This window comes from Balaenoptera acutorostrata, chromosome 12 (assembly GCF_949987535.1).
Source record: "Balaenoptera acutorostrata chromosome 12, mBalAcu1.1, whole genome shotgun sequence".
Taxonomy (NCBI): domain Eukaryota; kingdom Metazoa; phylum Chordata; class Mammalia; order Artiodactyla; family Balaenopteridae; genus Balaenoptera; species Balaenoptera acutorostrata.
Window position 1 is genome coordinate 9189722 of NC_080075.1, and position 25941 is coordinate 9215662.

At 45.8% G+C, this 25941-nt stretch overlaps 1 protein-coding gene across 1 annotated transcript in view; it reads right to left on the reverse strand.

Moving 5' to 3' along the window:
- VWA3B (von Willebrand factor A domain containing 3B) overlaps positions 1-25941 on the reverse strand; it is a 234457-nt gene that overhangs the window by 182769 nt on the left and 25747 nt on the right. Inside the window, 3 exon segments of the mRNA XM_057558670.1 lie at positions 5038-5153; positions 16883-17052; positions 24751-24910. Of these exon segments, the coding sequence (XP_057414653.1) occupies positions 5038-5153; positions 16883-17052; positions 24751-24910 (446 nt within the window).

Below are 25941 nucleotides of genomic sequence, written 5' to 3' on the forward strand. Positions count from 1 at the left end.
TGGCTTTTTTTTTAAGCCTAACCCCTGAGGAGAGGCGCTGGGGTTTACAGAGCAGGCAGCTTTAAGAAGCAGGAGGTAGAGAGGAGTCATCCCAGATTAGAAGGAGGTTCCCCCTGGCTTGGGGGAGAGGAGGAGAGCATCGCAGGAGAGGGTGGGAACTGGCTCCGTGTCTTTGCAGCACCTTGGGAGGAAGGCGCAGGGTGAACGAGGGTGGGGCAGAGTCTGCAAACGACTCCCACATCCAAAGCCAGCATGGGAGCAGCAGAGAACCGCTCAACCTGGAGTGGCCGTGAGACAGGGACAATGGGTATTTATAGGGCGGTTTGCAGGAGGAGATGTCTAATTACTAGAGACCCCTCCCGATGCCTTAGCACTGCCTAGGATCTCCAAGCTGTGGGAAAAGCTCAGGAGGAGTCCCTGGGAATGACTGGGGTTAATTTCCCCCCAATCCACTGGGATAGAAGGGCACTGGAATCAAAAATTAAACTGAATTCTAGAAATCAAAGAAAGTGTCTGGCTGGACTTGTTTTTGTGACCAGACATTCATATCTGCCACTTAGGGGGCCTCACTTGAGCCTGCCAGGAGCAGTGGGCAGTGTCCCCCCACAAACCATTACACCAGAGCCAGTTCATCTCCAGCGGATGGCTGTAACCCAGGAGAAGCTGGAGTGCTGAGGGGTGTGGCCTCTCAGAAGTCACTGCTGACTTGGGGAACACTGGTGGCCTGGGATGAAACCGAGTTTCAAAGAATATCACAGAATACTTTTAAGTCCTGATCAGACACAAAGCAATCAGCAAAAAGGCCACTTGTTGGAGTTTGCTTAAATGATTAGTTTCCCTGACTCCCTGAGAAGACCCAGAAATAGAGGGGTGTAGAAGATGATTTTCAGGCCACTATTTCAGACTCTGAGGAAAGAAGGACTATTTCAGCAGCAGCGGCAGCAGCAGCCAAAGCTCTACTAGACAGGACAGATGAAGACCATCACTGCAGCCAAGCCCTGGCTGCCACTGTAATAGGGAAGAACAAATCTGACTCCATGTTAGATCTGTTCCTTTTACTTTAACCCTTTGTGCTTTGTTGCTTGTGCTTAATCATGCTGGCTCTGCACCTTTTGTAAAAGAATGTTGCCTATAGCCTGAAGTATACAGGATAGCCTACTCTCAGGGCTCTGACCTTTAAGAGTCCATTCATACAGAGATAAAAAGCTGCAGAACAGAGAATAACATTTGTCTCGTTGGAGGTTTACAGGAACATCGTGACCTGACCTATGTGGACAGCTGCAAGAGCAAAGGAATCCAACACCAAGAAGTCTGCAACAACTAACCACACCCCTCCCTCACCTGGCCTTTAAAAGTGCTTTGCTGAATCCCTTCAAGGAGTTCGGGGTTTTTCTGGGCACAAGCCACCCATCTCCTTGTGTGTCCCTGCAGTAAACCTTTCTCTGCTCCAAACTCTGACATTTCTGTACTGTTTGGCCTCACTATGGATCAGGCACATGAACTTGCATTCAGTAACACCATGTTTAAAGACTTCAGGAAGATAGGCAGGAGCACTGTCCACAGATCCCTACAAGCCAGGTGCCAAGACAAGGAGACCCCCGCTACCTGCCCATCAGGTCTACCCCTTAACCTGCGGTCAGAGACTGCTAGGAGACTGTGGGGGAGGGAGAGCCCAGACCCAGGGCAAGAATGGGCAAAGTGTTGCTCAGTCCTGGAGAGAAATCTTTTCCAAGGAAAAATGCCTGGAGTTCGGGGAAGGTCAACATGCCTCTGTTTTATTTTGCTTATGAGTGAGATGAATATTTCACAGTACACAGAGACTGTGAAGAGAACCCACACTCATTAACAGGGAAGGAAAGCCAGACTTCAGGGGACTGGGTGGCACAGAGGAGGTCCAGAAGGTAGCATCATCACTCTGGTCCCACAGCAATCTAGGCTCTGTTGGTACCCTTTCCCCTCCCCAGTCAGTAGGCAAAGAGAGTAGTTAAACAGAGAAAGAGGCAAGGACACCTACGTGGAAGGTGCTGGCTACACCACAGAGCAGCCATCCCCCTACTGTATGCCCTGTGAATATAAACATGAGCAGGGACCCAGCCAACTCTGGGCGGAAAGCCATAGGGGAAGGATGGCTATGAGGAGGAAAAGTGTAGAGCTACAGCTTCAGGTCAGCGTCACCTGCCCTATTAAATCCCCCACGCTTCTTACATCTAAATCACAGATCCTGCTCCCCGCAGTGAGGGGAATCCATCCAAGGCTGATGGAGCATTCCTACATGGGATGGAGCCTGTGCCGGAAGAAAGCAGAATTTCTAAGGCAGAAAGTCATCCCTGGAAGGGAAAGGGGAGAAGTCTACTCAGTGCCCAGGTTCATGAACTCAACTCCTGGGAGCCTGAGATTATGACCCATCCAGCCAAGTGCTGCCAACGTCCTGGGATCCCGGTGTAAGCCAGTGATCCAGCCCCGCCCTCGTGCAGGTGAGAAGCCATTCCTTTCTAGAAACTGAGAGATTTGTTTCAGGAGATGTGGATGGCTGGGATCATGTCATGAGGTAGTATGAGATATTGCATCCTACACACACACACACACACACACACACACACACACACACACACACACACCGCAGAACATTATTCAGCCCTTAAAAGGAAGGAAATTCTGACTCATGCTATGACATGGATGAACCTTGAGAGCATTATGCTAAATAAAATAAGCCAGTCACAAAATGACAAATATTGTATGACTCCACTTATATGGGGTATCTAGAGCAGTCAGATTCAGAGACAGAAAGCAGAATGTTAAGTGCTGAGGGCTGTGGGGAGGGACAAATGGGACGTTGTTTAATGGGTACAGAGTTTCAGTTTTCCGAAATGGAGAGTTCTGGAGACCGGGTTGCACAACAAGGTGAATGTACCTGACACCTCACTACTGAATTTAGGGAATATACTTAACACTTAGAAATGGTTACAATGGTAAATTTTATGTTATGTACATTTCACAACAATTTTTAAAACTACTATTTTGACTACAGAGGTTTTTTGTATTGATGTGGTACATGGGTGATGGTAACTCACAGGCTAAAAAGCCAATTACCTAGAAACCTCAACATCAGAAACAGCAGGACATTTCTTTCAGTTGCCAGTTCACTTCTCTGAGCAATGCTTCTCTAGCCCCTCACTTGATAGTCTGTCTTTTCTACACCACAGAAGGCAAAATTATCTCCCGAGGAGACACCCTCCCTTCCCAAGCTAGAGAGGGCCTGAGGAAACTCATACTGATAAATGCTTGAGACAAATGATGGAGAAGCAGGGAGGGGAAACTGATCAGGGAAAGATTGGAGAACTGCCTCTGAGCCCGAGTGAGGTTGAAAACCACACATTTCCCAAACAAAAATCGTCTCAAGGATTTCTGGCCAGTTTTTGAGTGGGAGAGGTAGGTTCTGAAATGTTGGCATTTCTGGGACATTCTGATGGATTGAGGAGACAAGATCACATATTTAGGATCTGGGACACTCTTCCTGAATTCAGAACATGTGATCACTGAAATGGCATTAGAACGGCAGGCCACGCTCTGAGCATTTCACTCTAAGAAAAATGTTTTTATCTGTAATTTGATTTGTATGCTTCACAAGGGTTGGAAAGATGGTAGTTGTTGAAAATGTAAGCTATGCAGCCAGACATGCTTCCCTCTACAACTAAGTTGCCAAGGAACACATAGGCCCAAATTCAACCCCATTTATGGTCATTGGCACACCTTGGGGAGCTGGTGACATCTCACATTCTTTACCTTCATTGATTCATTGCCCACTAGGCTTAATCTTGTAAATTACTTCCAAAGGCATGGCATACATCCTAAATTATTTTTTTTCTTAGATTAGCATCAGTCTTGCTTATCAATTGACATTTTCTCAAATTCCCTGGAGATGTCCACCTCACCATCAGAGCAAAGCTGTAAGTTACCTAAGGCAGCGGCCCTGACGAGCTCGAAGGGAACCTCTCCCCAGCTCTGCTTTGGGGCACTGAGAATCTGAATCCACAAAGTGTGTGTCTAGGACACACTCTGTGATTCAACCCCCTGCCTGGGTCTCAACCTGACCCCCTAGACCGGGATTGCAAGTGCCTCCTACCCAGTCCCAGGGCCCTTCTCCCAGGAGCCTTTGCAACACTGTTATGTAAACAGAGGAAACTTACAAGCACATGTACCCTGCAGCTTCTCCCCCAGCCCCAAACAACCCCCAAAGAGTAACTCCTGCCTTGTTTGAAGCTAGAAAGCCTTCTGTTGATTAGTACAAATGAGCAGCAAGGTGGAGGTGGGGATGGGCTTTCTCAGACTTCTAACTACCCCTGCGCTGCAGCATGCCACAGTCCCACAGGAGCTGCCTTCCCTGCTCTTCTCCACGGCGTTTACTCAGTGTATTTGGCACTTGCCAATTTCATCAGCTCCCCAAAGAAACTCCCATCTCCTGCTTTCTGAGGAACCTTCTAGTCCTGGTTTCCCGAATCACAGTACTACTTCTCACTGATTTCCTGACCTCGTTCTCTACGCCTGTTAAACTCTCTGATCACATCCTTTGAATGAAAGGGGAAGTTCATTCAGCCTCCATAGAGGTTCCTGTGTGGCCTTGGCCCTCACAGGAGGCAGGTCCATCCCTCACGTGCATCTAGAAACACCGCCATCACTGATGGGGAGGCAGCAGAAAACCCACAAGAAGTGTGGGCATCCTCGCTACAGCTTCCAGCCAACCTGGGCAACAGAGCAGCTCTGCCTTGCCAAGCACTAAGAGTGCGCTGACACGCCTGGGGCCACGTCTCCAGAAGTTTCCCAAGTTAGGAAACGCATCTCACTGAGGCCACTTCCTTAGGTCATACACTTATGCCTGGTTGCCAGGCTGCCAAATTCCCCATTAACATCCATGACCTCTGCCCTTGCACCACATGAATAATACAAAAGATACGGTGAGTCCCGCCCTAGTGCTAAGGCTAGGGATCATCTGAAGTTATTAAGACATAAAGTACACTGTTTCTTTTCCATCCCAGGTACCTGGAGGGAGTTTTCCTCTCAGCTTCCTTGAATTCCAAGTAATCACACTGTCGCCATCCTTAACGGGGAAGGCGGGAAGTTCCACGCACTCTGTTCTCTCTGCGAATGGGTGGAATCTGAAACAGGAAGAGGTGTGCCACGTGAGGCTAGTGAGTGGTATCTGCGCGTTACCATTCATTCTCCCAAGACTGTGAACTTGCTCTGCTGTGGTGCTAAGCATCTTCCAAGTGCTCACTGCTTTTCCCTGTGCCTTGTCAATTCCCACAGACAAAAGACAGGAAGGTGGAGGACACCAGAGAATCGAGGAGCCATTGGGATTTTAACTGATGACTCTTCTGTTCATTAGAGGATACTGAGCTCAACCAAATGGTATTTATCGGCCCTGGAAAAATGATACCCTGTGCTTATTAGACTTACTCTTTTGTTCCCAGGGTTCAATCATGTAAACACAGTTTTGACAAGCCCAGAGGCTAATGAGGGGCCCAACAGTGCCCAGAGCCCTGCGGGTTCACTGCTGAAAGCTGGTGACAAGAGGCAGCGTTGGCTCATCTGCCCACTGCTGATGGGCTTCAGTCAACGTCCACTTGGCAAATGCACGCTCCCCCAGGGCCTGAGCATCAGCACTAATGAAAAGAACTCAGTGTGGGCACGTTTCTCAGGCGACCCCTCCAAGTGTGGTCCTAGCAGCAGCAGCAGTACCTGGGAGCTGGCTAGGGATGCACATTCCCCGCAGCCCCACCTGGATCTGCCGAGGCAGAATACGCACTTTAACAAGATCCCCAGGGCATTCATGAGCAGCTTGAAGCTAAAAAAGCGCTCATGTACCAATGTTCATAGCAGCACTATTCACAACAGTCAAGACATGGCAGCAACCTAAATGTCCACTGACAGATGAATGGATAAAGAAGATGTGGCACATACATACAATGGAATATTCCTCAGCCATAAAAAAGAATGAAATAATGCCATTTGCAGCAACATGGATGGACCCAGAGATTATCATACGAAGTGAAGTAAGCCAGACAAAGACAAATATCATACGATAACACTTATACGTGGAGTCTAAAAGACACAAATGAGCTTATTTACAAAACAGAAATAGACTCATAGACATAGAAGACAAACTTATAGTGACCAAAGAGGGAAGGGGGGGAGGCATAAATTAGGAGTTTGGGATTAAAATATGTACACTACTGTATATAAAATAGATAACCAACAAGGACCTACTGTATAGCACAGGGAACTATACTCAATATCTTGTAATAACCTATAATGGAAAAGAATCTAAAAAAAGAATATATATATATATATACACATGTATACATATATACACATATATGTGTATAAAACTGAATCACTTTGCTGTATACCTGAAACTAGCACACCATTGGAAATCAACTATATTTCAATTAAAAAAAATTTTTTTAGGCATTGGTGTAGTGTTCCAGGTGATGATGGGCTAAATCGCACCCTCAAAGCCAGTTGTCTGGAAACCAAAAAATCAGTAATGGCAGGAAATTTCTTTCAGATGGCAGAGGAGATCTCTCTCCTCTCAAGAGTACCATCCCTGCCTATCGCCACTCATGATGCAAAAAGAATCCTGAAACACGAGCTGGGATGGACAGAAGGATGGGCAGATAGCGGGAGAGGTCTGTGGGCCTTCCCTGGGCCATAGAAGGCCTCAGTCTTGTCTATTTCTAAAGGGTTTCAGGTGACACTGGGACAATGAAAGCAGGGGCTTCCTCCAAAACAGAAATGCCCAGTTTCCTTCATCCCATTGTTACCATCCTGGGTTCTCAGACTCTTTAATCAATAGAAATTGATAAAAGAGGCCAGACAAGAAATTCAGGCAAGGCTTTACTGGGACTCTTGCTGCAGCACAAGGGCATGAAAACAAGTAGCAGGTCCCCTTGCTAAGCAGTGAGGATGGAGGCAGATCAGTAGGTGGGGCTGGAGGGGGGGCTTAGGTGGTCTGCCCACCCCCTTGGTGGTGCTGTGCGCAGGGATCATGCTCAGGACCCTGCTTTTGCTCCCAGGCCCTCAGAAGTGGCAGCTGGGTTTTGGCCTTTTTGTATTGTACTGTTCATAATTTGCCCCGACTACCCATGCATGCAGTTATTTTTAGTCCCTTATAGTTCCTTTGTATTCTGTTGCTGGAGGAGACGTTTGTCCAACTGCAGGCACTGCAGTAAAGGGTCCCAGGTCCCCACCTGTCTCACCACGACCTCCTTGCAGGACAGACGGGGGGATGATCGAGGTTTGTCCTGACAGGCCTCACACTCTGAGTGCCAAAGCCTTTGCCCAGAATTTTCTACTCTGATCTGTTCTCCAGATTAGGAAAGAGAACAGGGCAGACATTTCCTCTGGCTGATACAGCCTCACTTGTGCAGAAAGCAAATCACCATTAAGACAGGCTCTTTGGAGAGTTGAGGAGTGTAGCGCTGTGCCTGAGAGCTGGTGGCTCTGTCCAGACAGAGTCCAGCCTCCCTGCAAGCTGAAATGCTCAGGACACGCCCTTTACAGTTTGATAATAACTGCTCTTCAGCTGGGGCTCAACAGCAAAAGATGCACTGAGACCATCCAGGACCCCCGGGAGGAGGTGGGCTGGCAGGTAGCAGAGCAGGCAGCGGCACTGCTGGTCGTGGGTTGGCCTCACTTTCCGGGACCAGAGGAGGGACAGAAGGGCCCAGGTGTACCCCATCCTCTTCTGCAGAACCCGCACTCCACGGAGCATGGCCTGAAAGTCAGGGGCTGAACTGCAGCTTCTCCCATGTTAAATTACTCCCTGGCCTCTCACCTTCCCAGAGAGTCTCCACATGAGCTGAGCAGAGGACCAGCAAGAAAGGTGGCCCTGCCAGCTGGGTTTTTCTCTCTCCACTAGCGAAAGTGGGGGCAGTGAGCCCTTTCTGTATTTGGGGGTTTCAAGAGCCCAGAATTGAAGCCAAGCACCTGCTGTTAAAAGATTTCAAAGCGCTTTATGAGCAGCCAGAGCAGTGGTCTTCAGAATCACCAGGGATCCTGTTAAAAATGCATATCCCTGTTCCTCCCTAGACACTGAAAATCAGAATCTCTGGGACTGTGGTCAAGATATCTGTATTTTAATCAAGATTCCTAGGTAGTGAAAGGCTTTGCAAAGTCAAAGCCTAACTGCATATTCCCAGAGTCCCCTCTATTGTGCAAAATCAGCCTGCAAGGTGAAGCCCACGTCTCCCCAGGCCAATATGATGAGCACCTAAATTTGAGAACAAATGCTCAAGAGTGGGCATTTTACCCATTTTAGACAGATTGACTTAGGAAAGAACTCAGTCATTCTCCTTGTAACCACATAAGTAGCTGGTCTCTCTCTACAAGAGACACAAACTCTCTCACATGCACAGACGGGGTTGTTTTGAAATGTAGATATTATTATTATTATTATTCAGGTATAGTGAGGCCAACAGATCAGGAGACAGCTACCATTGAAAAGATACTTTACAAGGAGACCTTCAAGACGGTGGAGGAGTAAGACGTGGAGATCACCTTCCTCCCCACAAATACATCAGAAATACAACTATGTGTGGAACAACTCCTACAGAACACCTACTGAGCGCTGGCAGAAGACCTCAGACTTCCCAAAAGGCAAGAAACTTCCCACGTACCTGGGTAGGGCAAAAGAAAAAAGGAAACACACAGACAAAAGAATAGGGACGGGACCTGCACCAGTGGAAGGGAGCTGTGAAGGAGGAAAAGTTTCCACACACTAGGAAGCCCCTTCACTGGTGGAGACAGGGGGTCGCGGGGGGAAAGCTTCAGAGCCACGGAGGAGAGCGCAGCCACAGGGGTGCAGAGGGCAAAGCGGAGAGATTCCCGCACAGGCCAGCACTCACCAGACCGAGAGGCTTGTCTGCTCACCTGCCGGGGTGGGCGGGGCTGGGAGCTGAGGCTTGGGCTTCGGTCGGATCGCAGGGAGAGGACTGGGGTTGGCGGCGTGAACACAGCCTGAAGGGGGCCAGTGCGCCACGGCTAGCCGGGAGGGAGTCCGGGAAAAGGTCTGGAGCTGCCGAGGAGGCAAGAGACCAGTGTTTCAGGGTGCGCAAGGAGAGGGGATTCAGAGCACCGCCTAGATGAGCTCCAGAGATGGGCGCGAGCCGCGGCTATCAGCATGGACCCCAGAGACGGGCATGAGACGCTAAGGCTGCTGCTGCCGCCACCAAGAAGCCTGTGTGCAAGCACAGGTCACTCTCCACACCTCTCCTCCTGGGAGCCTGTGCAGCCCGCCACTGCCAGGGTCCCTGATCCAGGGACAACTTCCCCGGGAGAACGCACAGCGCGCCTCAGGCTGTGCAACGTCACGCTGGCCTCTGCCGCCGCAGGCTCGCCCCGCATCCGTGCCCCTCCCTCCCCCCCACCTGAGTGAGCCAGAGCCCCCGAATCAGCTGCTACTTTAACCCCGTCCTGTCTGAGCCAACAACAGACGCCCTCAGGCGACCTACATTCAGAGGCAGGGCCAAATCCAAAGCTGAACCCCAGGAGCTGTGCGAAGAAAGAAGAGAAAGGCAAATCTCCCCCAGAAGCCTCAGGAGCAGCAGATTAAATCTCCACAATCAACTTGATGTACCCTGCATCTGTGGAACACCTGAATAGACAACAAATCATCCCAAAATTGAGGCGGTGGACTTTGGGAGCAACTGTAGACTTGGGGTTTGCTTTCTGCATCTAATTTGTTCCTGGTTTTATGTTTATCTTAGTTTAGTATTTAGAGTTTATTATCACTGGTAGATTTGTTTATTGATTTGGTTGCTCTTTTCCTTTTTTTTTTAAAATATATATATATGTATATTTTCCTTTTTCTCTTTTTGTGAGTGTGTATGTGTATGCTTCCTTGTGTGATTTTGTCTGTATAGCTTTGCTTTTACGATTTGTCCTAGGGTTTTGTCTGTCCTTTTTTTTTTTTAGTATAGTTTTTAGCACTTGTTATCATTGGTGGATTTGTTTTTCGGTTTGGTTGTTCTCTTCTTTGTTTCTTTTTTTTAATTACATTTTAATTTTTTTATTTTTAATAATTTTTCTAAATTTTTTACTTTAATAACTTTATTTTATTTTATTTTTTTCTTTCTTTCCTTCTATTTTTCTCCCTTTTCTTCTGAGCCATGTGGATGACAGGCTCTTGGTGCTCCAGCCAGGTGTCAGGCCTGTGCCTCTGAGCTGGGAGAGTCGAGTTCAGGACATTGGTCCACCAGAGACCTCCCAGCTCCATGGAATATCAAATGGCGAAAGCTCTCCCAGAGATCTCCATCTCAATGCTAAGACCCAGCTCCACTCAATGACCAGCAAGCTACAGTGCTGGACACCCTATGCCAAACAACTAGCAAGACAGGAACACAAACCCACCCATTAGCAGAGAGGCTGCCTAAAATCGTAATAAGGTCACAGACACCCCAAAACACACCACTGAACGTGGTCCTGCCCACTAGTAAGACAAGATCCAGACTCATCCACCAGAACACAGGCACTAGTTCCCTCCACCAAGAACCCTACACAACCCACTAAACCAACCTTAGCCACTGGGGGCAGACACCAAAAACAAAGGAAACTACAAACCTGCAGCCTGTGAAAAGAAGACCCCAAACACAGTAAGTTAAGTAAAATGAGAAGACAGAGAAACACACACCAGATGAAGGAGCAAGGTAAAAACCCACCAGACCAAACAAATGAAGAGGAAATAGGACGTCTACCTGAAAAAGAATACAGAGTAATAATAGTAAGATGATTCAAAATCTTGGAAATAGAATGGAGAAAATAGAAGAAATATTTAATAAGGACCTAGAAGAATGAAAGAGCTAACAAACAATGATGAACAACACAATAAATGAAATTAAAAATTCTCTAGAAGGAACCAACAGCAGAATAACTGAGGCAGAAGAACGGATAAGTGCCCTGGAAAATAAAATAGTGGAAATAACTACCACAGAGCAGAATAAAGAAAAATAATGAAAAGAATTGAGGACAGTCTCAGAGACCACTGGGACAACATTAAACACACCAACATTTGAATTATAGGGGTCCCAGAAGAAGAAGAGAAAAAGAAAGGGACTGAGAAAATATTTGAAGAGATTATACTTGAAAATTTCCCTAATATGGGAAAGGAAATAATCAAGTCCAGGAAGTGCAGAGTCCCATACAGGATAAATCCAAGGAGAAACATGCCAAGACACACATTAATTAAACTATAAAAAATTAAGTACAAAGAAAAAATATTAAAAGCAGCAAGGGAAAAACAACATATAACATACAAGGGAATCCCCATAAGGTTAAGAGCTAATCTTTAAGCAGAAACTCTTCAAGACAGAAGGGAGTGGCAGGACATATTTTAAGTGATGAAAGGGAAGAACCTACAACCAAGATTACTCTACCCAGCAAGGATCTCACTCAGATTCGATGGAGAAATTAAAACCTTTACAGATAAGCAAAAACTAAAAGAATTCAGCACCACCAAACCAGCTTTACAACAAATGCTAAAGAAACTTCTCTAGGCAGGAAACACAAGAGAAGGAAAAGACCTACAATAACAAACCCACAACAGTTAAGAAAATGGTAATAAGAACATACATATCGATAATTACCTTAAATGTAAATGCATTAAATGCTCCAACCAAAACACACAGACTGGCTGAATGCATACAAAATCAAGACCCGTATATATGCTGTCTACAAGAGACCCAATTCAGACCTAGGGACACATACAGACTGAAAGTGAGGGGATGGAAAAAGATATTCCATGCAAATGGAAATCAAAATAAAGCTGGAGTAGCAATTCTCATATCAGACAAAATAGACTTTAAAATAAACACTATTACAAGAGACAAAGAAGGACACTACATGATGATCAAGGGATCAATCCAAGAAGAAGATATAACAATTGTAAATATTTATGCACCCAACATAGGAGCACCTCAATATATAAGGCAAATGTTAACAGCCATAAAAGGGGAAATCGACAGTAACACAATCATAGTAGGGGATTTTAACACCCCACTTTCACCATTGGACAGATCATCCAAAATGAAAATAAATAAGGAAACACAAGCTTTAAATGACACATTAAACACGATGGACTTAATTGATATTTTATAGGACATTCCATCCAAAGACAACAGAATACACTATCTTCTCAAGTGCTCATGGAACATTCTCCAGGATAGATCATATCTTGGGTCACAAATCAAGCCTTGGTAAATTTAAGAAAATTGAAATCGTATCAAGTATCTTTTCTGACCACAATGCTATGAGACTAGATATCAATTACAGGGAAAGATCTGTAAAAAATACAAACACATGGAGGCTAAACAATACACTACTTAATAACCAAGACATCACTGAAGAAATCAAAGAGGAAATCAAAAAATACCTAGAAACAAGTAACAATGAAAACACGACGACACAAAACCTATGGGATGGAGCAAAAGCAGCTCTGAGAGGGAAGTTTATAGCAATACAATCCTACCTCAAGAAACAAGAAACATCTCAAATAAACAACCTAACCTTACACCTAAAGCAACCAGAGAAAGAAGAACAAAAAAACCCCAAAGTTAGCAGAAGGAAAGAAATCATAAAGACCAGAGCAGAAATAAATGAAAAAGAAATGAAGGAAACAATAGCAAAGATCAATAAAACTAAAAGCTGGTTCTTTGAGAAGATAAACAAAATTGATAAACCATTAGCCAGACTCATCAAGAAAAAAAAGAAGACACAAATCAGTAGAATTAGAAATGAAAAAGGAAACTAACAACTGACACTGCAGAAATACAAAGGATCATGAGAGATTACGACAAGCAACTATATGCCAATAAAATGGACAACCTGGAAGAAATGGACAAATTCTTAGAAAAGCACAACCTCCCGAGTCTGAACCAGGAAGAAATAGAAAATATAAACAGACCAATCACAAGCACTGAAATTGAGACTGTGATTAAAAATCATTCAACAAAAAAAAACCCAGGACCAGATGGCTTCACAGGTGAATTCTATCAAACATTTAGCAAAGAGCTAACACCTCTCCTTCTCAAGCTCTTCCAAAACATAGCAGAGGGAGGAACACTCCCAAACTCATTCTACAAGGCCACCATCAGCCTGATACCAAAACCAGACAAAGATGTCCCACAGAAAGAAAACCACAGGCAGTATCACTTATGAAAACAGGTGCAAAAATCCTCAACAAAATACTAGCAAACAGAATCCAACAGCACATTAAAAGGATCACACACCATGATCAAGTAGGGTTTATCCCAAGAATGCAAGGATTCTTCAATATATGCAAATCAATTAATGTGATAAACCATATTAACAAATTGAAGGAGAAAAACCATATGATCATCTCAATAGATGCAGAAAAAGCTTTCGACAAAATTCAACACCCAATTATGATAGACACCCTCCAGAAAGTAGGGATAGAGGGAACTTACCTCAACATAATAAAGGCCATATATGACAAACCCACAGCCAATATCCTTCTCATGGTGAAAAACTGAAACCATTTCCACTAAGATCAGGAACAAGACAAGGTTGCCCATTCTCACCACTATTATTCAACATAGTGTTGGAAGTTATAGCCACAGCAGTCAGAGAAGAAAAAGAAATAAAAGGAATCCAAATCGGAAAAGAAGAAGTAAAGCTGTCACTGTTTGCAGATGACATGATACTATACATAGAGAATCCTAAAGATACTATCAGAAAATTACTAGAGCTAATTAACGAGTTTGGTAAAGTAGCAGGATACAAAATTAATGTACAGAAATCTCTGGCATTCCTATACACTAATGATGAAAAATCTGAAACAGAAATGAAGGAAACACTCCCATTTACCATGGCAACAAAAAGAATAAGATACCTAGGAATAAACCTACCTAAGGAGACAAAAGACCTGTACGCAGAAAATCATAAGACACTGATGAAAGAAATCAAAGATGATACAAAGAGATGGAGAGATATACCATGTTCCTGGATTGGAAGAATCAACATTGTGAAAATGACTACACTACCCAAAGCAATCTACAGATTCAACACAATCCCTATCAAACTACCAATGGCATTTTTCACAGAACTAGAACAAAAAATTTCACAATTTGTATGGAAACACAAAAGACCCCGAATACCAAAGCAATCTTGAGAAAATGGAGCTGGAGGAATCAGGCTCCCTGACTTAAGACTATACTACAAAGCTACAGTATTCAAGACAGTATGGTACTGGCACAAAAACAGAAATATAGATCAATGGAACAGGATAGAAAGCCCAGAGATAAACCCACGCACCTATGGTCACCTTATTTTTGATAAAGGAGGCAAGACTATGCAATGGAGAAAAGACAGCCTCTTCAATAAGTGATGCTGGGAAAACTGGACAGCTACATGTAAAAGAATGAAATCAGAACACTCCCTAACACCATACACAAAAATAAACTCCAAATGGATTAAAGACCTAAATGTAAGGCCAGACACTATCAAACTCTTAGAGGAAAACCTAGGCAGAACACTCTAGGACATAAATCACAGCAAGATCCTTTTTGACCCACCTCCTAGAGAAACGGAAATACAAACAAAAATAAACAAATGGGACCTAATGAAGCTTAAAAGCTTTTGCACAGCAAAGGAAACCTTAAACAAGACCAAAAGACAACCCTCAGAATGGGAGAAAATATTTGCAAATGAAGCAACTGACAAAGGATTAACCTCCAAAATTTACAAGCAGTTCATGCAACTCAATATCAAAAAAACAAACAACCCAATCCAAAAATGGGCAGAAGACCTAAATAGACATTCCTCCAAACAAGATATACAGATCACCAACAAACACATGAAACAATGCTCGACATCAGTAATCATTAGAGAAATGCAAATCAAAACTACAATGAGGTATCACCTCACACCAGTCAGAATGGCCATCATCAAAAAATCTACAAACAATAAATGCTGGAGAGGGTGTGGAGAAAAGGGAACCCTCTTGCACTGTTGGTGGGAATGTAAATTGATACAGCCACTATGGAGAACAGTATGGAGGTGCCTTAAGAAACTAAAAATAGAACTACCATACGACCCAGCAATCCTACTACTGGGCATATACCCTGAGAAAACCATAATTCAAAAAGAGTCATGTACCACAATGTTCACTGCAGCTCTATTTACAATAGCCAGGACATGGAAGCAACCTATGTGTCCATCAACAGATGAATGGATAAAGAGGTGTGGTACATATATACAATGGAATATCACTCAGCCATAAAAAAGAAATGAAATTGAGTTATTTGTGGTGAGGTGGATGGACCTAGAGTTTGTCATACAGAGTGAAGTAAGTCAGAAAGAGGAAAACAAAAACCATATGCTGACACATATATATGGAATCTAAAAAAAAAATGGTTCTTAAGAACCTAGGGGCAGGACAGGAATAAAGATGCAGAAGTAGAGAATGGACTTGAGGATATGGGGAGGGGGAAGGGTAAGCTGGGACGAAGTGAGAGAGTGGCATGGACTTATTACTACCAAATGTAAAACAGATAGCTAGTGGGAAGCAGCCCACTGGGAGCTGTGGGAGGTCAGCTCGGTGCTTTGTGCCCACCTAGAGGGGTGGGATAGGGAGGATGGGAGGGAGACGCAAGAGGGAGGAGCTATGGGGATATATGTATATGTATAGCTGATTCACTTTGTTATAAAGCAGAAACTAACACACCATTGTAAAGCAATTATACTCCAATAAACATGTTAAAAAAAAGAAAAGATAGTTTGCCACTCACAGTTTCTGCTATGGACTGAATTGTGCCTCCACCCGTCACCTCCCCAAATATCTGTGTTGAAGCCTTAATCTGCAATGGGATTGCATTTGGAGATAAGACTTATAAGAAGGTAATTAAGGTTAAATGAGGTCATAAGGGTGGGGCCCTGATCCAATAGGATTGGTATCCTTTTAAGAAGAGACACCAAAGAGTTTACATGCCCTCTCTCTCTGTCTCTGTCTGTGTCTCCCTCTCTCTCTCTCTGTCTCTGTCTCTCTGTCTCTCTCTGTCCTCCATGGAAGGATGGAAGGACACAGCAAGAGGGCAGCTGCCTACAAGAGAGAAAGAGAGTTCTCACCAGAAACAGAATCTGCTAGCACCTTGATCTTGGACTTCCCAGCCTTCAGAACTGTGAGAAATAAATATGTCATTTAAGCCACCCAGTCTTTGGTGTTTTATTGTGGCAGCCAGAACTGACTAATATTTTTCCAAAGAGATGGGGGCATGCCACACCACACAGGGTCACACAGGGAAGCCCCAGGTTTGGTCAGGAAGCAGAGAGAACAAGGGGAAAACATGGGCAAGTCCTTCTTGTGGATTCTGCAGAAAGAAATGGGTGAGGCAGAGTAAGCAGGCTTAGGATTGGCTAGTCTGAATGATTTCAGCAGGTGCTGGAGTGTAGGGGCTGTCCTGAGCTGTCTGGTACTTGGCCCTGGGGTGACTGGGGCAGGGGGTGACTGGGGCAGGGGACAGTGCTTAGGGTATGAGAGCCTGGATTGAGAGTGTGGGCTGGATTGGTTAGTTTGCACATAAAAGGTGCATTCCGTCCCAGGTGAGTCTTTTACTGTCTTTAGGAATCAGCTAACCTGGGAGGCACGGTCTGTCCAGGGTCAGCAAGACCCCAAAATGTCAAAGCATCAGAAAAAAAGGCAGGATTAATGCCAGGTAGAGGAGCAAAGGTGAATGGAGACTAAAGACTACTGGAAAGAGGAGAACACAGCAACCGACTGGTCAGGAAGACCACTAGGAATCAAGACCCACTGTCGACTACGTGCAAGCACGCAGCTCGCTCGCGGTCTTCCCAGAGCACGTTTTCTGCCTACCTGCTTCGGGTCTTGGCACTCAGATCCTTTAAGAAAGCTGTCGTGCCCTCTTGTCTGGCATTGAAGGACACCGTGCAGACAGGATATGGGATCTCCAAAGCCCTCTGAAGGAGAAGCTCCTTGGATTCCTCTGGAACATCCCCCACCACAAAGTAATAAATGGATTCAACCTGCAGAACAGTGACACCAACAGTTTATTTCCCTGACGCACCCTCGCCGTGAACCAGACTCATCGGCAATATACTCTCTATAAACCTGCCTCTTTAAAAAAATAAGTGGGCAGAAAGAAGAGCAGCACTGCTCAATGTTTCATGACGATGTGCTGGGGCCAAAGTCAGTAAGATATTCAAGGCCCGGTGCTAAGAAGTGTCAGGCTTCGCATGGGAAGGATATGGTTGGTGGATTTGGAGAAGAGCTTCCTCTGAGCCCACGAATAAATTATGCAGGTCAGGAGCGGCTATTCTCAAGTCCATGAATGAAGGAAGTGTCGGCCGGCCACTGGGGGCAGGAAGCTTATTAGCAATTCCCTATGGCGGTGCCAGAATTCTGCAGTGCCGGCTCAGGCATCCTCAGTCTGAGGCTGCGTGTGGGAAGGAGGGCTTATTCCCAGCTGGTCTCACCTCCGGGACACACACTCACCTGGGGAGGTGAGGCTGTCCTGACTTCACATGGCCAGTCAGGACCCACACCAGGCCAGGAGTCAGGAAACACACACACACACACACACACACACAACCAGCTTTAAACCAGGAACCTGGGAGATGCATACCTCACCCAGGTAGGAGACGATGCCAAAGTGGTCCCTGCTTAATTTAAAGATGTCGATGCCATCCACTGGGCCCCACCCTTAACCACACTGCTCTAAGGGTCTCCCCTGCCACTGAGGAGTTCTGTAACCTCGGGCAAGTGGTTTAGGTTCAGTTTCTTCACTTGTGAAAAGGGAGATTATGCAGTTGACTTCATGACTGAGCTTAAACAAGATGGCGTACACTTACGTATGTATATAAATCACAGAAAGTAAAACCACAGGTAAAGCCAGGAACACGTATCATCTAAACCTGCCCCTAAAAGCACCCTAAGTGATTGTCTCCACAGATAACTGGGGCAGAAACCCCCAGCAAATATATTGTGTTTTTTAAAGTATTTATATATTTGGCTGCGCTGGGTCTTAGTTGTGGCATGCAAACTGTTAGTTGCAGCATGCATGTGGGATCTAGTTCCCTGACCAGGGATCAAATGTGGGCCCCTGCATTGGGAGAGGGGAGTCTTAGCCACTGGACCACCAGGGGAGTCCCTGTATTGTGTTTTAAGGGATAAACAGATGTCACCAGCCCTTTAGGATTCATGAGCTTCTAATCACACATCCCCAGTTAGCTGAAGGTAAATAGTCAATTACCTCACCTCGACTTCAAAGCTGGGACTTAAAGCTACCTGGCCCAGAGAGAGGTGGGCTGAGGGTCAGCTCCCAGCTGCTTAGGACACCCGGTCTGTGGCAGCAGGGGGCAGGCTGGGAGTTAGGAGATGGCCGGGGGGGAGCTGAGCCCAGCCTACTTCAGCAACATTCCTCCCCAGGCTGGGCACAAAGAATCTTCCTGCCCCCATGACTCTCTCAGGCTCTTCATCACAAAGTCCCTGATTTTCAGAAGTACCTCATGGGAGGTAAAGACTGAGGAAGGTTGTACATTTCTCCCAGTCAGTCACCTGAGAAGCAGAAAAAACACTGACAGGAGGAAGAAAGTGTTCTCCAGATTCCTGATTATACAACAAATACTGTTCTTCCAGAAAATGCATTCTATGTTGTTCTCTCCCTGGTGTTAGACATTACCTTCTGTAAGACGTCTTGAATAGGCTCCACTGAGCTGCAGTTACTAGTTTTCCAGCTGTGTTGGTGCCCAAGTTTAGCATGAGGACAGCTTCATCCTCTCAGAGGGTCTAAGAACACACATGGCTCAAGACAGGGGAACAGACCCAGGGAGCATATTCTAGGGTTTGGTACATCAACAGGGAAGTGAGCGAGGACAAACAACCCTGGCTGGTCTGTCGGCAGCTTCTGACTCCCTGTCTCCACCGCATGCTGTGTAAACACAGCTTCTTTGCTCTGGCAATAACCCAAGAGCCTGAAATCCTCACGCAGAGATGTCTTTTCCCTCGAGACTTCAGCAAACTAGAAATTGCTATAGCCAGCAGTGAGTCAGGATTTCCTTTCCTTCATTAATTAGGGCTATGGGGTTATTCACTATTCACTAAGGTCCTTACTCAGCTTCTTAGTTGCCTGTGTTTTCGGTCAACTCTCAGTTATCCGTGCTTCAGATTTCCAGGGATATGCTTTTGCAGAGACCAGCTACCTCACCACCATCTGCACACTGCCTTTCTGCCTCTCCTTTCTGCTCGCATAATGACATTTAGAAAAACAGAGAGGACGATAAATGTGCTACCTACTACTAACCCCCCAAATTTGGCAAAATGCCTTTGAAAGTGAAATGGCTTTGAGGTCACCTGCTATTGGGGATGATAAGCTAACATAAATTTGAATTCCTGTTATCATGCCCAGTTTACAGATGAAGAAACTGAGGCCTGGACAGGTTATTAGACCCGGATGAGCCAGTGAACCCAGCCTGCCTGACCTCAGGAACTTCTGTCCTTGCTTTTTTCAGCCACTGCACTCTGTCAGCTCATCATGGCAAGACTGGTCCTCGCGTGTTAGAGATGACGGTGAATCCCAGAACTGGAGAGGCGAGATCATGAGACAAGAAGGTGGCCAGGGGTGGGCGCTGTTTTCATCTCCTTGGTCCCCACACCATCCAAGGCTCCTACCCCCAATCTCACTACCACTGACCAAAAGTTGGGTCCAGGAGGTTGTCTGGCTCAAGGGAATTACCCTCATGGGAATCCTCACTCCTTAACCAGTACCTCTGTGCTCCTTGAGGGCAAGGGGACCTGGAGCAGCTTCTTCACTGACCAGCATCGCCTTAAATGCTGATTTGTACCGAATTTGATAACACCAGACGTAGAAAATATTTGGGTTCCATGTAGCTATTTAACCATGACTCAAAAACTCTTGCCACTTTATACTACGTAAAATAGGTTGGAGCCTTTATGTTTTCACTTGAAATGTCTTATTCTGTCGGGCCACATGTTCTGCAGCTTCCCAAGGTAACCTGCAATCCACCTGACCAAGGAGGACTTGCCATCTTCCCAGCCATGGGTTTTGGGGAAAAGAAGAACCAAACTGGGAGCAGCTGCTTCCACTCTGCCCGCCGTCTGCTCCAGCCTGTCAGAAGCTCCCAAGGCCTCTGGGTGTAAAAATTCCTGCTTTGCAAGGAAACAAAAATGAAAGTCAACCAGAACAGCAGTGAGAGGTCCAGAAAGTTCTGTCTTATCCTTCATATAACTTTGACCATAACAACAGTGTTGACCAACTCCAGAGCTTGGATCTAACTTCCAGATCTTCCCTGTGCCTGTGGCCGCCCTCCCTGGTTCAGCCCATTTGGATTTTCTGACCGCCCCCACCCCCCGCAAGGTGGTGACTGCCCCTTGCTATTGACCCAGCTCCCTTCTCAGATTCCTCCTAACGCCGTTGACCACCACCAACGTTCCGGCCTCCTGGGCTTCAGGACCCCTATTCCAACCCAACATCCCCATCACAGGCATACAAGGCTCAGCAAATTCACCCACCTGGTCCCATGCAGGCCACCTCCCTTCAATTCAAAAAAACTCAAATCTGTACCATAGCTTGGGGATGGGAATCTCTTGGACCCACCTCTAATCCCAAATCTCAAGAATATCGACATTATTTCCTTTCTATTCCTTCACTGTTCAACAAACATTTATCGAGTCCATGCTAGGCACTGCCATTGCTAGGCAATGCTAAGGCAAAGATGAAAAGATGTGATGCCTGTCTGAGCCGCAGCAAGGAAGAAAATGAAATGCCAGGGTCATGACTGATGCAGCCAGTCCTTCTCACTGCCCAGTGGTGAAGGGTCCTTATGGAATCATGTGGGTCTGCCTCTAATTCACCCACTTAGTCTCTCAGTCAATATGATTTTTTTTTTTTAAAGTGAACAAATTTGTGCCTATCAGGTAGATGGAAGAGAGGATGAGAGAACACAAAGAGAAATACAGGTGGCTTTGAAAGCAGAAGGCAGGTCCCTCCCTTAGGTAGCTGGGAATTGGGGCTTTGGATAAACAGCCATCTCTTTCCTAAGGACCCTTCTCGTCCTGGGTCAGCAGGCCATCCAGGGCCTCCTGACACAGCACCCCTCCTCAAAAAGGCCAGGGAAGGGCTTCCCTGCTGGCGCAGTGGTTGGAAGTCTGCCTGCCAATGCAGGGGACACAGGTTCTAGCCCTGATCTGGGAAGATCCCACCTGCCGCGGGGCGGCTGGGCCCGTGAGCCACAGCTGCTGAGCCTGCACGTCTGGAGCCCATGCTCCGCAACAGGAGAGGCCGCGATAGTGAGAGGCCCGCGCACCACGATGAAGAGTGGCCCCTGCTTGCCGCGGCTGGAGAGAGCCCTCGCACAGAGGCGAAGACCCAACACAGCCGAAAATTAAAAATAAAAAAGGCCAGGGAAGCTACCAACTTCCAAAAGACGCATCCAGAGACCAGAGGACGCTGCAGAGTAGAAACCCTGTGCCAGACACATGCCTGGGCTCTGAAGGCAACACCAGCCCCTCTAAACATCTCCTCAGTACTCCACGGGCTGCCCTTCCCATGAACCAGGTTCTTTTTTACAGGGTACACCAGTAATTCATCCATCAATGGTGCTCCTCATGTGCCGCTATGAGATACACGACTTAAACAGACCCCACACTCTGCCCGGGCTCTTCCTGGACCCAAAGGCTCACGCTCTGTCATCTGTCTCTGGTAAACCTTCCTGGCCCGCCCATGGTTACAAAGACCAGTCCTGGAGGCCAGTGGCCTCTGGGCATTCTCCTCCACTGTAACCAAGCACAACAGTCAGCCCTCCCTCTTCACGTGGAACGGGTACAAAAACCCAACTTCCCTGTTAATCTTTGAACACAAGACAATACCCACTTTCTTGGTTCCTCTCAGGATCCACTCACAGAGGGAGATGAAAACTCAAAGCAGGTTATCATGAGCAGGAAAAGACTGGGGTTTTAGATTTACTGTTCGAAACATTTCTTAAGCCTTAAATCCTTTCTGTTCATAGCAAACTGCAGCCACATGGATCAACTGGAAACTCACTGGGGTGGACATGAGGGGCTCAGGGCAGAGCAGCAGGTCTTTATGGGAACTGTTTCTCTCCCCACCCCTAACACATGCATGCGTTTCTGGGGTTGTTTTTGGCCGCTCTGCAAGATATGCTGGATCTTAGTTCCCCAACCAAGGATCAGACCCACGCCCCCTGCAGTGAAAGCGCGGAGTCTTAACCACTGGACTGTCAAGGAAGTTCTAGTTTTTAATAGTTTTGCTTTTGTTTTTAAAGTCTCATCTTATTTATGGTTTTTTTTTTTTTTTGGCCACACTGCACAGCATGTGGGATCTTCCCCAGTCAGGGATCGAACCCGTGCCTCCTGCAGTGGAAGCGTGGAGTCTTAATTACTGGACAGCCAGGGACGTCCCCATGCATGCTTTTCTTTACTCCTCATAAGACATAGAGCATGGCATTTTTATATGTGAGGCAGTTGCATTTACTAAACTTTTCCTCAGGACCATAGCCAGATATAAGCTCTGGGTGGAGAATACCATGGTCTGAATATGTTTAGCATCTTTCATACCCCGTGGTCTCTTCTCAAGAGTTTTCACGTGGCATTTGATGACCAGTGCCTGGAAGCTACCTTCTTGGTTATTCCTCTTCTACAGAACTTCCCTGGAACTCACTAAATTGTTACACATTTCCTGGGCTAGGGAAAAACCCCCCAGAGAAGGGAGACATACAAACCAGAGGGAAGTAAAATAGAAAGTCAAGGTCACCAGGAAATCTTGCAGTCAGGTTGGGTTGCCAGGGCCACCTATGACCGGGGAGCCAGGTGAACAGACAAAGAAGGAGAACACCCACGTACGCACGCACACACACACACACACACATCCAAGAGCCTGTGAAATATTCCATTTCTTGAATGCTTATTAAGGTGTCCAGACATTTGAAATTTTACAGATGTTAAAACAAACTTAAAAGGCCAAAGAACAAAATAGCTTGCATTTCGTTCTTCTTTAATGGGAAACATTTGTTCCTCTGGCTTTCTGAGGATAAACAGTATGTTTCCAATTTCAAACCATCACCCTCAGTATCAATAAACACGGTCTGGTGACCACTGGGAGCTCTCCTTTCAAGGTGCCAGCACATGGCCACCTTGCCCAAGAAAGGACTTCTTAATGCAGCAGAGTAAAGCTTGAAAACTGCAGAATCCCCGGGATTCCAGAGTGGAAGAAGCAAGTAATTATTAATTAATATTAATCAATTAGTAAGGATTAGTTAAGCATCTGTATCCCAAAAGAAAGCAGACCTATCCCTACCTGGGGAGTAAGGCTGGCCTAAGGACCTCATGTGCCCAGAGTACTTCCTCTCTAGCCTGTCACTACCCTTAACAGTCCCACCATTAGAGCTGCTCACAAAAACACACACTCTTTATGACAGACTCTAACTCCATCCACCTCACTACAAATACCTCCATTGGATGGAGTCAGAGTCTGTCATACAGAGTGAAGTAAGTCAGAAAGAGAAAAACAAATACAGTATGCTAGCACATATATATGGAATCTAAGGGGGAAAAAAAAAGTCATGAAGAACCTAGTGGCAAGACGGGAATAAAGACACAGACCTACTAGAGAATGGACTTGAGGATAGGGGGAGGGGCAGGGGTGTGATGTGACAGGGTGAGAGAGTGGCATGGACATATATACACTACCAAATGTAAAATAGATAGCTAGTGGGAAGCAGCCGCATAGCACAGGGAGATCAGCTCGGTGCTTTGTGACCACCTAGAGGGGTGGGATAGGGAGGGTGGGAGGGAGGGAGATGCAAGAGGGAAGAGATATGGGAACATATGTATATGTATAACTGATTCACTTTGTTATAAAGCAGAAACTAACACACCATTGTAAAGCAATTATACTCCAATAAAGATGTTAAAAAAAAAAACACACACACACACTCTGTGGCTAAAAGAGATATAAAACACCACCAGTTAATCACTTCTTCCAGGTAAAGCTTTATATCCAAAAGGTCCCTATCAAAAAGCTTATGTGAATGCATCAGCATTCAAGAACGGATGACACACTGGCTGGGATACACTTCACCTTGGAAAGCACATGACGGACCCATCTGTGAAGAAGAGGAACTGGGAAAGATTCAGAGCATGGATGCTGGGGGAAACCCTATTTCCTCATCCTCAAGGTTCAGTGAGGAGTCTTCCAACCTCTCCTCCCACAAGAGATGGGCTTATCTAATTGTCAGGAGAGCAAGAGTGGAACTGAAGCATTAGAGATGCACACTCACGGCCTCACTCTCTTCCTTTCTCGATGCTCGGGGGCTGGGAGCAGCACGTGGCTCTCCTGGCAGCGGCTAAATGAGGGTCTGCCCTGCGGCCCCAGTGACGCCCCCCAGGGAAGCCCAGCCAGGCTCAGGTCTTAAGAGTCTCATTTTGGTTGGTCCATCTCTGCCATCACCAGAGATGCTCTTTTGATCCCCATCTGGGGCCTGTCACCTATTTATCAATTGGTTCCAAATTCAGAGGTGAACAGGACTAAGACTGCTGGGGCTCCTGAATGCCAAGGATGCAGTCTCTGTGGGATGCAACTGGAAGGGCCCAAGCTCAGCTGGAAGGCAGTATGCGGATACTGAGTGTGAAGGAATAAGCGCGAAGCCACCTTCGTGACGTGGGAGCAGACACGGACACACACTTACCGATTCATCTTTCCCCGCCTCCAGCAGAGCGTCTAAGTGGCTAGTCTGGCTCAGAGCCAGCTCAAAAGGCGATTTCTCAACCCAGCTGATGGCAGCGGCTATGGATTGTGCCGTCACAGGAACAGCACCTTCCTGCCATTTCACAGGCTCTTGAGAAACCCTGAAAGGGACCGCATGGGGCTGTCACTGGCAGTGGTCAATGTAGCTGTCAGCCCTCAGTCTCACAGCTACGAGCAGCAAGACACCCAATGTCACCAGAGCTGAGAGAAAGAAAACACAGCTCCCAGCCCTCTCAAAGTTACCGAGAAAACAGGCGAGCTGTTTAAGGCAGGTTTCCAAAGCACTATGACCTTCCATAAGCTGTACTGACTGGGAAAAACAACGTTTACAGGATAATTTAAAAATCTCAAAAATTCGAACATTAACAATTGCATTAAAATTACTGAGGAACGTGCACAGGGAACTACACTCAATATCTTGTAATAACCTATAATGGAAAAGAATCTAAAAAGGAATATATATATACACATATATAAAACTGAATCACTTTGCTGTATACCTGAAACTAACACCACATTGTAAATCAACTATATTTCAATAAAAAATTTTTAATGTCAAAAAAATTATTGAGGAAAGTTATTTTCATAAATAGGAAGGTTTAGATGCAACAGTCTTCTGTGAATAGTAAGTTTATAAGGATTCACAGCATTAAGATTTGCAAATCAGCAACAATTTTGTTACTCCACAATTTTATTTCTAATTCTTTTATTACATTGTTTTCATTGTTCTGAAAGATTCCCATCAGTTACCTTTTTTGGATCAAAAATAGTATTGTTTTGAGTTCAGCAGAGCATAAGTTTTTAAATCCTGGGACATTTTGATTCAATCATTTAATTTGAGCTTAGAAATGTGATGGAACACCCCCCAAAAAACAAGGGCCACTTGAGTTTATCTCTGTGTTTATAATTAAACGAATTTTATGAATCACTTATGAATTTGTAATTATAAGAATTATGTGAATCCTGGACTAAATGAATCAGCCTGATTTGCCCCTCCTAGCCCACCTCCAGATACAGAGGCTGCCTTACCTCTGTGTGGCCCATTGGGTAGAGAATCTGACTGAGTGGCATCTATGCTATAGCACACATTTCCAAGGAAGCTAAAGCACTGTAGACTTAATCACTTAATTCT